Source organism: Neoarius graeffei, chromosome 10 (assembly GCF_027579695.1).
Source record: "Neoarius graeffei isolate fNeoGra1 chromosome 10, fNeoGra1.pri, whole genome shotgun sequence".
NCBI classification, from domain to species: Eukaryota; Metazoa; Chordata; class Actinopteri; order Siluriformes; family Ariidae; genus Neoarius; species Neoarius graeffei.
The window spans coordinates 80249685-80263779 of NC_083578.1; the positions used below are offsets into that span (position 1 = coordinate 80249685).

The window sequence follows — 14095 nt, forward strand, 5'->3', positions numbered from 1 at the left end:
TCTGGAAAGACACCATCAATGCTGAAAGGTATATCCAGGTTCTAGAGCAACATATGCTCCCATCCAGACGACGTCTCTTTCAGGGAAGACCTTGCATTTTCCAACATGACAATGCCAAACCACATACTGCATCAATTACAGCATCATGGCTGCGTAGAAGAAGGGTCCGGGTACTGAACTGGCCAGCCTGCAGTCCAGATCTTTCACCCATAGAAAACATTTGGCGCATCATAAAACGGAAGATACGACAAAAAAGACCTAAGACAGTTGAGCAACTAGAATCCTACATTAGACAAGAATGGGTTAGCATTCCTATCCCTAAACTTGAGCAACTTGTCTCCTCAGTCCCCAGACGTTTACAGACTGTTGTAAAGAGAAAAGGGGATGTCTCACAGTGGGAAACATGGCCTTGTCCCAACTTTTTTGAGATGTGTTGTTGTCATGAAATTTAAAATCACCTATTTTTTCTCTTTAAATGATACATTTTCTTAGTTTAAACATTTGATATGTCATCTATGTTCTATTCTGAATAAAATATGGAATTTTGAAACTTCCACATCATTGCATTCCGTTTTTATTTACAATTTGTACTTTGTGCCAACTTTTTTGGAATCGGGGTTGTATATGATCAATTTGGACAATAGGTAGTGTGACCTAGCGGCATTGCCAGCACACTCAGGCCCAGTGGGACCAATTACATGAATGTGTCACGTGCCAAAACAGCTCTGGCACACACACACACACACACACACACACACACACACACACACACACAGTGAGTACACCTCGTCCCAGGCAACACTTTGTCATGAAAGTGTTCGCTGCCATTCCATCTGAAGGTCAATCATTCTTGTCTAAAAAAAGCAAGTAATCTTAGAAGCCTGATGCATATCAGCAGCATTGTAGCTGTACTCTGAGTGATTCTGTGTGTGCTTTAGAGCACTGTTAATTATTTTTCCATGCTATGTCAGGGAAATTGTAAGCCATGCTACTATTAGGATCTGGGTCAACAGGTGATTGTAATCATGATGTGGTACAAACTTAGTATCCAGAAAAGGCCTTTTGGAACAAAAATGGGCTGAGGATCTCTGTCAGCAAATGCGTGAGAACATTCTTGAGATGTTTAAAAACAATATTCCTCAAAGAAAGATAAGAAGAGATTTGGATATTTGACCCTCAACTGTGAATAATACTGTGTCATTAACCACTTCAAGGAATCTGGAGGCATTTCGGTGCATAAAGGGCAAGGGCCCAAGCCTCAGCTGAACACTCGTGATCTCAGATCCCTCAGACGGCACTGCATCAAAAAACATCATCCATCTATAGCTGGTATAACCACCTGGGCTTGGGATTACTTTAGCACATCTTTGTCAAGCTCTACAATACGGAGTTACATCCACAAATACCAGTTAAAACTTTACTGTGCAAAAAGGAAGCCTTATATTAATTTATCCAGACACGTTATCGACCTCTCTGGACTTGGAGGCACCTGGGATGGACCATCACACAGTGGAAAGCTGTATTGTGATCAGACAAATCAGTATTCCAGGGTTTTTTTTTTTTTTAAGAAATGGATGCCATGTACTATGAGCCAAAGACAAAAAGGACCATTACCAGCTACAAGTTCAAAAGTCAGGGTCTGTCATGGTATGGGGTTGTATCAGTGCCCTTGGCAAAGGTAACTTATACTTCTGTGATGGCAGCATTAATGCAGAAAAGTACATTAAGATTTTGGAGCAACATATGCTGCCTTCAAGATGATATCTTTTCCAGGGAGATTTCAAGAAGACAGTGCAAAACCACATTCTGCACACATTACAACAGCAGGGCTGTGGAAGAAGAGGGTGCCTGTCTCCTCTGTCCCCAATAGAGAATATGTGGCAAATTCTGAAACTAAAAATCTGACAACGATGACCCCGTACTGTTGCACACCTAAAAACCTGTTTGCAGGAAGAATGGGACAAAATAACACCTGAAACACTTCATCACTTGGTGGCTTCAGTCTCTAAAACATCTGCTACAACATCTGTGGACTTCTGCTACAACTTGGAGATGTGTCACATTCAGAAGTTCGCCAATGACACAGCCATAGTGGGGTATATCAGGGACGATGGAGAGGAGGAGTATAGGAGCCTGGTGAGGGACTTTGCCATTTGGTGCAATAGGAATCATCTGTAGCTCAACACCTCGAAGACCAAGGAGCTGGTCATTGACTTTGGGAGGTCCAGACCAAGGTCATGACCAGTTCTGATCGAGGGAGTCGAGGTGGAGGCTGTGGATTCCTACAAGTACCTCGGGCTGTGGCTGGACAGCAAGCTGGACTGGACTTGCAACACCAACCACCTGTACAGGAAGGTACAGAGCAGGCTGTACTTCCTGAGGAGGCTGCGGTCCTTTAACATCGGCAGGAAACTCCTGTGGATGTTCTATCAGTCTGTGGTCGGCAGTGTCCTGTTTTACACCGTGGTGTGCTGGGGGAGCAGCATATCCAAGAAGGACACATCCAGGCTGGACAAACTGATCAGGCGGGCCGGCTCTATGGTGATGGTGGCAGAGAAGAGGACTATGAACAAACTACTGAACATCATGGATGATGCTAGTCACCCTCTGCACACAGTCATCAGCAACCAGAGGAGTCTGTTCAGTGACAGAATGCTCCTTCCCAAGTGCAGGACGAACAGACTTAAAAACGCCTTTGTCCCTCACGCCATCAGACTGTACAACTCGTCTCTGGGGGGGAGGAAGGGTAACAAGAGGACAGAGGATGGGAAGGAGCAGTAGCCTAGCCTGACAAAAAGCAATACTGGACAATGTGCAATATACAAATGTGCAATACCTCTCCTGCTAGATTTTTTTTTCATATTTTATTTTATATATTTGTATATGTTAATACTTAATTTATCTAGAAGGTTTCTGTATTTTCTATTCTCTGTTTATTCTGTAATGATGCTGCTGGAATTTTAATTTCCCTGAGGGAACCCTCCCAAGTCAAGTCAAGTCAAGTCAAGTTTATTTGTATAGCGCTTTTAACAATAAACATTGTCGCAAAGCAGCTTTACAGAATTTGAACGACTTAAAATATGAGCTAATTTTATCCCTAATCTATCCCCAATGAGCAAGCCTGTGGCGACGGTGGCAAGGAAAAACTCCCTCAGACGACATGAGGAAAAAACCTCGAGAGGAACCAGACTCAAAAGGGAACCCATCCCCATCTGGGTAACAACAGACAACATGACTATAACATTAACCGTCCTGATATAAAGTCAGCTTCGTTGATGCTATAAACCCCCCACCGACAGAAACCCGAGCGCAAAACTGTTCACGACAACCGTAGTCCCAAAGTCAGCAAGTCAACTGCAATCCTAAAGTCAGCAAGTCAACTGCAGTCCCCAGCCACAAAAGCACCACTGCAAGAGTCCAGAGCGTCCTCCAGGCACGACCCCAACTGTCTACATGGGGCCGTCCTCCACAGGAGCAATTCGATGAGACTCCAACCAGACACAGGGCACCAAGATGGATCAGGCAGGTCTGAGGAGCAGAAGAGGTCAGCATCTCGATCCCAGGACCGACATGTAACTCAGAGGGACAGATTTGTGGGGGGGGGGGAGAGAAGAGAGAGAAAACACAGGTTGTTAGGTATGCCCAATGTCACCTGAACAAGTAGGAACAGTATACAACAGCTGCCAGATCCCTCCCAAAGGGATCAATAAAGTTTTATCTATCTATCTATCTATCTATCTATCTATCTATCTATCTATCTATCTATCTATCTATCTATCTATCTATCTTTTCAGTGCTGTGAGAAGAAATAGCAACATTACAAAATGGTAAATGCGTCAGCGTCCCAACTTTTTTGAAATATGTTGCAAGAATGAAAATTTAAATATGTGTTTATTTGGGAAAAAAAACAATAAAATTAATGAGGTAAAAACATCAAATAATGTGCTGTTGTACTGTTTTGAGTGCAATACAGGTCAAAGATTATTTACAAATCGTTATTTTTAGTTTTAATTTCAATTTCAACATACCATCCCAACTTTTTCTGATTTGGGGTTGTAGGAGCAGCACAATGCATAAAATCATGCAGATGAAAATCAAGAGTTTCAAATATTCAAATCAAACATCAGAATGAAGAAAAAAGTGATTTCCATGACTTTGACCGTGACGTGGTTGGTGGTACCAGACATGCTAGGTTGAGTGTTTCAAAAACTGCTGATCTCCTGGGATTTTCATACACAACAGTCTCTAGAGTGAACACAGAATGATGCAAAGAACAAAAACACCCAGTGAGTGGCAGTTCTGCAGTTCTGTTGATGAGAGAGATCAGAGGAGAATGGCCAGCCTGGTCTGAGCTGACAGGAAGGCTAGGGTAAATCAAACGAGACCATCAGTGACGACGTAGCTCACTTGGGCCCCGTCTAGTCCAGAAGGAACGATCTAAAGTGGGCCACCTTGCGCAATAAACATTGCAAGCTATATACAAGCTATATATAGAAGCTATAGACACCCTAGGAACACCGACCTACTGTATTTGCCAGAAAGAATCTAAAACGGTGAGGAATTGACTGAGGAGAAGCGATTTTTGTTGAACTGCTCATTAAGGCTTAATTAGTCCATAACTTCATGAATAATTGTAATTAAGCAAATCTGGGTAGCAGTTGTATGCACCCTAGGTACCCCGACCTTCATACCAGAAACAATCAAAATCGGTGAAGAATTGAGGGAGAAGAAGCGATTTGTGTGGAAACTGCTCATTAGGGCTTAATTAGTCCATATCTTCATTATTAATTGCAATTATGCAAATTTGGGTAGAAGCCATATGCACCCCAGGAAGACCTACCTTCCTGCCAAAAAGAATAAAAATCGGTGAAGAACTGAGAAAGAAGAAGCGATTTTCATGAAATGTGGACGCCGCTGGACAGACGATGGACGACAGATGACAGACAACACATGATGGCATAAACTCGTCGCCTATAGGCCGGATGAGCTAATAACCTCTCTTTACAGCTAATGGTAAGCAGAAAAACATCTCACACTAGGACACTGGACGCAAGGAATACATCCTGGATTGGACATCAATCGATCTCAGACAATCATCCATCCATTATTCATAACCGCTTATCCTGTGTAGGGTCGCAAGCAAGCTGGAGCCTATCCCAGCTGACTACGGGCGAGATATGGGGTATACCGTGGACAAGCCACCAGATTGTCAGACAATCATGGAGGAACAATTTGGTTTCAAGTCCTCATGGGATGTTCTTTGGGAAGTGAGAGGAAACCAGAGAACCAGGACAAAGCCCAGATGGACATGGAGAGAACATGTAAGACACACTAAACTCCATGTGGATTTATAAGATGAGCAACAGAACACTTTTGGCAGCTTGTCAAGTAGTGAATCCTGTCTCCCTGAATGAACTGTCTTGCGGTGCTTATGCAACAACCACGATTCAGTATTCTATTCACACTCTTATGGATCAGAGGACTGCACCTTCACCTCAATGCTGTTCTTTTGTTGGAGGGCAACGACACACACTTAACAGGCTTGACACATCAGTAATGGATCAGGTTCCCACGTCAACACAAAAAAATCAAGGAAGGATCATTCAAGCAAGCACAGCCAGGAGCAAATTCTTATTATGATGATTATTATTTTTTTTCATCTGTGTGGGTTGCATAGTTAATAGAAAGCGATGTTTGCATCTGCGTTTTCTTTATGTGTTTAAACTCTTTGGCAAATGCAAGATCCAAGATACGTCATCAGTGAATCCAAGTATTACCTATGATTATAGATCTCATCTCATTATCTCTAGCCGCTTTATCCTATTCTACAGGGTCGCAGGCAAGCTGGAGCCTATCCCAGCTGACTACGGGCGAAAGGCGGGGTACACCCTGGACAAGTCGCCAGGTCATCACAGGGCTGACACATAGACACAGACAACCATTCACACTCACATTCACACCTACGGTCAATTTAGAGTCACCAGTTAACCTAACCTGCATGTCTTTGGACTGTGGGGGAAACCGGAGCACCCGGAGGAAACCCACGCGGACACGGGGAGAACATGCAAACTCCACACAGAAAGGTCCTCACCGGCCACGGGGCTCGAACCCAGACCTTCTTGCTGTGAGGCGACAGCGCTAACCACTACACCACCGTGCTGCCCTATGATTCTAGATAATAACAAAAAAAAAGGAACCTACACACTGTCTTTCCCACAGTCTTTCATATAAAAAACGCTGCTCTTTCATATCTTTCCACCAAGAACAGACCAAACATTGGCAATCATTACATCCTGAACTCAGCTTATCCCTACTGTACACACTTTTTTTTTTAGAAATGACCCATGTAGGCGGCATGGTGGTGTAGTGGTTAGCGCTGTCGCCTCACAGCAAGAAGGTCCTGGGTTCGAGCCCTGGGGCCGGCGAGGGCCTTTCTGTGCGGAGTTTGCATGTTCTCCCCGTGTCCGCGTGGGTTTCCTCCGGGTGCTCCGGTTTCCCCCACAGTCCAAAGACATGCAGGTTAGGTTAACTGGTGACTCTAAATTGACCGTAGGTGTGAATGTGAGTGTGAATGGTTGTCTGTGTCTATGTGTCAGCCCTGTGATGACCTGGCGACTTGTCCAGGGTGTACCCCGCCTTTCGCCCGTAGTCAGCTGGGATAGGCTCCAGCTTGCCTGCGACCCTGTAGAACAGGATAAAGCGGCTACAGATAATGAGATGAGATGAGATCCATGTAGCACCTTAAAGTGCATATCATGGGTAAATTCAGGAGCAAGATCAATGTAATTCTCCTATTTTATATTAAACTTTGGTCAAATATCTGTAATATTTTGCATTTTGTGCAATTTTTTTTACCTTGTGCAATACCAGAAAAATCCAGTTGAAATCAAGCCATTTGAGGCGAATTGGTCCGCTTCTGAAAAAACTTGGCATTTGGATTTCCTGGCAAACATTGATTTTCATGACGTCGCGTGCGGGACGCCTCCTTCTGAATCCTACGTCAGCGCTGGTTTGTTTATGAGAAAATGATCTGGTGGTTTTCTGCAAATTCCTTCAACGTTACCACATAATTATTAAAATGGTTAACAGATGTATCGTAGGAGGGTGTAGCAACACCAATCTTGACGGGATTAGTACTCATCCATCGTTTCCCAAAAGACCGGACAATGAGAGAGAAATGGGAGCGCTTGGTCTACACAGGCTGTGCACTGAAACCGTGCAAAGCTCGCGCAGCCTGCTGGCGCTTCCGCAGGTGACGTCACGAATCTGGCTCCAGACTCCCTTGGGATTTTTCCAGACGCGTTTTGTTATTTTATTTTTTTCTGCTGTAGACAGATGGCCTTGTGTAAAATTACCCTTCTGGATGAGTGTGTAAAGGGACATACTTTCATATAAAAAAACACGAAATTGGTCCAGAATACGCCCCTTTAAAGTCTCATCTCATCTCATTATCTCTAGCCGCTTTATCCTTCTACAGGGTCGCAGGCAAGCTGGAGCCTATCCCAGCTGACTACGGGCGAAAGGCGGGGTACACCCTGGACAAGTCGCCAGGTCATCACAGGGCTGACACATAGACACAGACAACCATTCACACTCACATTCACACCTACGGTCAATTTAGAGTCACCAGTTAACCTAACCTGCATGTCTTTGGACTGTGGGGGAAACCGGAGCACCCGGAGGAAACCCACGCGGACACGGGGAGAACATGCAAACTCCACACAGAAAGGCCCTCGCCGGCCACGGGGCTCGAACCCAGGACCTTCTTGCTGTGAGGCGACAGCGCTAACCACTACACCACCGTGCCGCCCCCCCTTTAAAGTGAATTTTTTTTAAGTAATTTGATTTTTGTTACTCAGTAAGAACACTTAACGCCCCTGGCAGCATGATTTCAAATGTTAAAAAGTTTTGAAATATTTAAAAAAAAAATGTATACATTTAAAAAAAAAAAAAAAGTTTGCATGTTCTCCTCGTGCCCGTGTGGGTTTCCTCTGGGTGCTCCGGTTTCCTTCCTCCTCCAATCCAGATTAGGTAAACTGGCTACTCTAAATTACCCATAGGTGTGAACGTGCGTATGAATGGCCGTCTGTCTCTCTGTGTTAGCACTGCGGTAGACTGGCAACCTGACCAGGGTGTACGCCACCTCTCACACAGTGTCAGCTGGGATTGGCTCCAGCGCAGCTGTGACCTGCAAGTGGATAATCGGTATAGAAAATGAATGAATCAAAGTCAAATTTCCTCCTGTGTCAGGATCTGGTCTTCCCAGGCAGTCTCCTGTCCCGGTACTACCCAGCTCTTGAGATGCATGGGTGCAGCGCTGATCTCTGTTTCTATAGTCCTCGGCCTCTCGCCTGTTATATAGCTAGGGTTACAGTAGGACGCTGGTCCTCTGGTAACCACGAGAGTTTGACTTCCTACTCACATCTGTATTGCAGCGTGCCTCACCAGATGGCAGTAGTTACCATTTTTATGATGGTCTTTGGTATGACCTGACCACGAGTAGAACTCGCAATCTCCCAGTCGAGAGGCGGACACGCTAGGCCAGCTTGTGGTAAAATGAATGAATGGATAAATGAAAAAAAAAAAACCAACCTTTGTGATATAACAAAATTCTGCCATTAAATAAGTATTTACCCCAAATGCAGATTCAAAAACATATAGTATATCCATAATTATAATGAGAAGCTATGAAAAAAACACTCTCTGACTGATCAGAACTGTGTGGGTGTGTCATTTCACATCCTGATTGTAAAAATTTGACGTGGTGCTTCTTTAATGCATTTTATTTTACAAACATGAGTCATGAACAGGGCGGAACGGTTAGCGCTGTCGCCTCACAGCAAGAAGGTCCGGGTTCGAGCCCCGTGGCCGGCGAGGGCCTTTCTGTGTGGAGTTTGCATGTTCTCCCCGTGTCCGCGTGGGTTTCCTCCGGGTGCTCCGGTTTCCCCCACAGTCCAAAGACATGCAGGTTAGGTTAACTGGTGACTCTAAATTGACCGTAGGTGTGAATGTGAGTGTGAATGGTTGTCTGTGTCTATGTGTCAGCTTTGTGATGACCCGCCTTTCGCCCGTAGTCAGCTGGGATAGGCTCCAGCTTGCCGGCGACCCTGTAGAACAGGATAAAGCGGCTAGAGATGATGGATGGATGGCGTTATGAACATTCGGTTGTGTGTTAATGTACAAAATCAGGAAAGATTGTGTTTTGTGTGCGTGCATGGGAAGGCGGCATGGTGGTGTAGTGGTTAGCACTGTCGCCTCACAGCAAGAAGGTTCTGGGTTCAAGCCAGAGAGCCTTTCTGTGTGGAGTTTGCATGTTTGCATCGGTTTCCTCCACAGTCCAAAGACATGCAGGTAAGGCTAATTGGTGGCTCTAAATTGACCGTGAGTGTGCATTGGTGTTTGTCTCCATGTGTCAGCCCTGTGATGACCTGGCGACTTGTCCAGGGCGTACCACGCCTCTCGCCCATAGTCAGCTGGGATAGGCTCCTGATTGCATGCAACCCTGCGTAGAGTAAGCGGTTACGGATAACGGATGGATTTCTTTCCTTGCTGGTGTCTTGTTTCCTTTCGCTATATTTAAATTTTTTTTCTACTGTAATTCTTTCTGCTATAAAGGGGAAGATGAAAGCTAGGAAATTTCTACTCCAGAGGTACCAACACCTCACAGGTTCATTTCAAACCATTTCTAGAGCAAAACAGGAGTTACATGAACACTATGATCTTGTGTTTAAGCAGCAGTCAGACAGGAAAATATATCTAAAGTTCAAGAGGAAAGGATGTGACATTTGCTCCTGATAGTGGTTACTTTCACTTCACACTTTCTTTAGGTAAACAGTGACCTGCGAATTAGCAAACCTCGGTTGTGTAAACCACTAAAAAAAAAAAATCTGGTCTCTGGGTGGTTAAAGTGCAGGGTAGAATGTGCTGTTTAACATTTATACTTGAAGCAATCTCATCCACCAACATCCTCTAGGGATTGTGCAGTACAAGTCTCCCCCTCAGGACTTTCCGATCAATGAACAGCCATGTTTCTGGCAAGCCCTTATTTTACACCATTAGTACTTCGGGATTAACTTTAGAATCATCTTATACAGTCATTATTTGGACTTTATATTAAGCACAATCCTTGTTACTGCAACTTCATTATACATTTTTATTTACTCACTCATTTCCTCAGTGTTCACACTTAAGGAATCAACCTCCCAGAAGCAAATAAAGAAATTGAGGAACCACATTCCGCATTTAAAAAAATATTTATTGAAACGTGTAAAAAAATAACTTCCTAAACAATTTACAAGAACTAAACCAAATAAAAATACAAGCTGCAGTCAGTCATGCAACTAGAGGTGAAACACTGAACATGTAGACGTTTGTGACGTACAACAATATTCGTCCAACAATGCACAGCAGACAAAAAAGGGGGGAGAAAAAAAAATCAGTAGACTTCAGTACTCCTTGCATCAGACAATGGAAGTACTTGTAAGGTATATTTACATGTATGTACACATCTGCTCAAAACAGTTCTTAAATATGGTAAAATAGATTTAAATAGGCTGTGGACCCTTCAGTGTGGAATGACAAATGTCGAACAAAAATGGTTTTGCTATAAATAAGAAATAAATAATTCCACTTAGATCTTGCTTTCAAGAAAAACATAAATAAATATTACTACACAGGCCTCGTCTTGGAATTTTGAGCCATAAGAACTTACATATTTACAATATTGACAAAACAAGAGTAGTTTCATCTCATGTTGTAGTTGCATTGCTGTGTGCGTCTATTGACAAGTGGTAGTTGTGTTGAGTTACTGAGTCAGGCTATAGGAGAGCGTGTGAGAGAGGTGTAGGACGGTCATTCTGCACAGGTTATTGAGGTCATTTTGGTTACTCTCTGCATAGTGCAGATGAGATGGAAGCAAGAAAGTTGTGACATCTGGATAAGGAGCAGTGGTACAGTGGCTATTACTCAATTCAAGTATTTATTTCCGACACTCGTACAGAAGGCACTAAACGAGAGCTCGTGTCCTCCTGGGCGGAGGCTTCTCTCAGTCTGTTCACAAGCATGCCTTTCTTCTTCAGCATCGCACGAAACGCTTCGGGTTTGCACACGTCACACCTTACGCGGACGGCGCGCGCACCCCTTCCAGGACCAGACTCTGCTTTCGACAGAAATCGAGAGCGGGATGTCGGACATACCAAACCTCCGGGGCTCGCCCGTAGACAGCTGCCTTTTGCATTAACCAACTTAAAAAAAAACAAACATTTCACATTTTCAACGTTTGTTTCCAGCACTGCTCAGCTCTCAGCTGATGTAGCTTGGAGTCTCAGTCATTTGCACACCGTGACCGCCTCATGGCTCAAACTGTGCAGTCGGATCTCAGTAGCGTCTGTAGAGGGCACTGGTGCGTTCTGCATCCAGGGGTGGTTGATGAGGTCCTCGAAAGACGGACGCTCGGCAGGACGCAGAGAAAGACACCATTTGATGAGCTGCTGGCATTCTGTAGGGAGGAGGCAAAAATAAAGTGGTTAAAGAATCAAGTCTGCCGAACACACAACAAAGAATTTAAAAGTCAAATGTGATTTGTGACCCCTACCTGCCGAGATCCTGCGCCTGAACAGGACTTGCCCGCGCACGATTTCTTCATCCTGCTCAAACGGGATGTCTCCACACACCATGTCATAGAGCAGAATCCCCAGGGACCAAACCGTCGCTGATCTGCCATGGTACCGGTGGTATTTGATCCACTCTGGAGGGCTGTACACACGTGTACCTGCATGTGAGAAGAGAAAGGAGGACGGAAAAGATTAATCTCAAAAAAAAAAAAAAATTATGCAAGAAAGAGCCAGCCAAAGTGCAAACTATTTCGAAAAAGGGTGGGGCTCAGAACAGGAAGTGCTCTGCGGTTGTGTTTACAAAACACTAAGCCAGGTGAACCTACGCAGTCACGTGCAGCGTGCACGAGGGCGGGAAAACCGGTTGCCATGTGACTTGTGTTTACAAACTTTGAGTTGTAGCAACGCCGCTTGCGGCCGATAGAGGGCGCTTGGAGATTATTATAATGAACTGTTTTATTTGACAATAAAAACAAAACAAACACGTGACTTCATCAGTGGAGGTCACAATGGGCTTGATGAAAATGTGCGTGCAGTGGATCTTTTTTTTTTTTTTAACGCTCTTACCGTCGAAATCGGTGTACACGGTGTCCTTGAGCAGCGCTCCCGAGCCGAAGTCGATGAGCTTGAGCTCGCCGGTGCGCAGGTCGATGAGAATGTTCTCGTCCTTGATGTCGCGGTGCACGACGCCGCTGGTGTGGCAGTGACGCACCGCTTCGAGCACCTGGCGGAAAAAGCCGCGTGCGAGCTCCTCGGGCAGCGCGCCTTTCTCCGTGATGAAGTCGAACAGGTCCTTCACGGTCTCGGGGCGCTCCATGACGATGATGAAGGCGTCGGTGCGCTCGTACCAGTCCAGCATCTTGATCACGCCGCGGAAACCAGTGCCCACCTTCTTCAGCAGGACGATCTCCATGGGCACGCGCGCTCCACTGGGCTGCCATTTTTAAATTTAAAAAGAAACAAACCTTAAATTCACCTCATTCAAATTAAGAAAACTTTATTAACACACACAGAATTGCGTTAATTCCTTACCAATTCTCCCCATTCGGTCACGCGCTCCTTAGCTACGTGCTTGATAGCAACCTGGATACAAGACAAATGTAAACAAAAAGCCATTAGGGTATTTCTGTCAGTCAGTCACCACAGGCTGATATTTTTTTCGCACTTAAGACAGTTAAATAAATAAAACTCGTACACAAGATTAAGAGGGAAAAAAAGCGTTTAAGAGTTTAATAATAAAAAGTGAAGAATTTGAGGACATACCGGCGCCCCATCGGCTATCCGCAGGCCGGCGTACACAGTCCCAAAGCCGCCGCTTCCTAACACCGAGCCGACCTGATAAACCTTCTCAAACGGCTCCTTTTCTTTCACTGAAAGCACAAAACAGCAATTTTTAGTGATAGCGAGAAAAAAAAGCTAGCTCTTTAAAACTACAGCGCTTGTCTTTAGCCAAGGCTAATTATGTCCGCAATGGCTCCCACGCCATTAAAAAAAAAAACCCACAACAACACAAAACGTCCTCTAACCTTGATGCACTTGGAGCTGGATCTTCGCAGGCATATCGACGGCTGAAATATGAGCGAATGTATTCAGCTTGGAAAGAAGCATTTTAAGATTAAGAATCCGTAGTAAGAAAGCAAATATTCCCAGAAAATGGTGAGAATCCGCTGGAGATTAATCAGAATGGACGCCGCTGCTGGAGCAGGAGGATGAATCCACGCTGAGGGGAAGGAAAAAACCGTCGGATTTTCCTTTCCTTAGAAACGTGTGGAGTTTTTTTTTTTTTAAATAACGCAGGTCGCGGTTTCAGCTCCTCGGTTGTGTGTAGAAAAACAAAGCACTCGCGATACAAGTGTTAAACAAACAATAAATAGATGTATATTCGCCTGTTTATCCTGTCAGACAAACCCGGCTTTCTAAAAGAGTAAAGGCGGGGCGCGAGCTCTTTATACTCATAGTAGCGCGCGTAGTTTTGACGTCACACCTGGGTTCGGCCTACCCACTGGGCTTAACCAATAGGTAAAAAGCTCGCATTGTGTCCGCACGTCAATCAAATATGAAAATAGATGAAAAAGGTAGGCCGGCAGAGACGACGTGGCGGGAATCAAAACGCGCCAAATTGTTCACCTCGTGGTCAGGCAGGGAGACTGGAGACAAAACTTTGCGCCCCCAAACAAAAGAGAGTACAGTCTGAGCTTTAGTCTACGAGTAAAAACGACTCGGGTTTAATCTATGAGGATAAAAGTAATAAAATGCTCTATTCACCTTCTGTGCATTACAGATGGGGTTGATATATATTTGAATGCACAAATATTCCAGAATTTCAAGTTGGAACAGTTATCTTGGGCACATGTAAAGAAATGCTGTAGACCAAAACTCGCTTAAAAATAATCAAATTAAACGTTTCAACATTAAAAAAAGTACTATGAACTAATCAGTAAGCCATAATAAATGAAACAAAGTTTGTATTTGGTGTGAGACGA

At 44.4% G+C, this 14095-nt stretch overlaps 1 protein-coding gene across 1 annotated transcript; it reads right to left on the bottom strand.

The window, feature by feature from the left end:
• Window positions 1-10234: 10234 nt before the first annotated feature.
• On the bottom strand, window positions 10235-13525 carry pim1 (Pim-1 proto-oncogene, serine/threonine kinase). The gene is made up of 6 exons (XM_060932379.1): window positions 13139-13525; window positions 12876-12982; window positions 12645-12695; window positions 12180-12546; window positions 11594-11770; window positions 10235-11497 (listed from the first exon to the last, which is right to left on the bottom strand). Exons 1-6 carry the CDS (start codon window positions 13218-13220, stop codon window positions 11328-11330), a joined length of 954 nt encoding a protein of 317 aa, XP_060788362.1. The 5' UTR covers window positions 13221-13525; the 3' UTR covers window positions 10235-11327.
• Window positions 13526-14095: the final 570 nt, after the last annotated feature.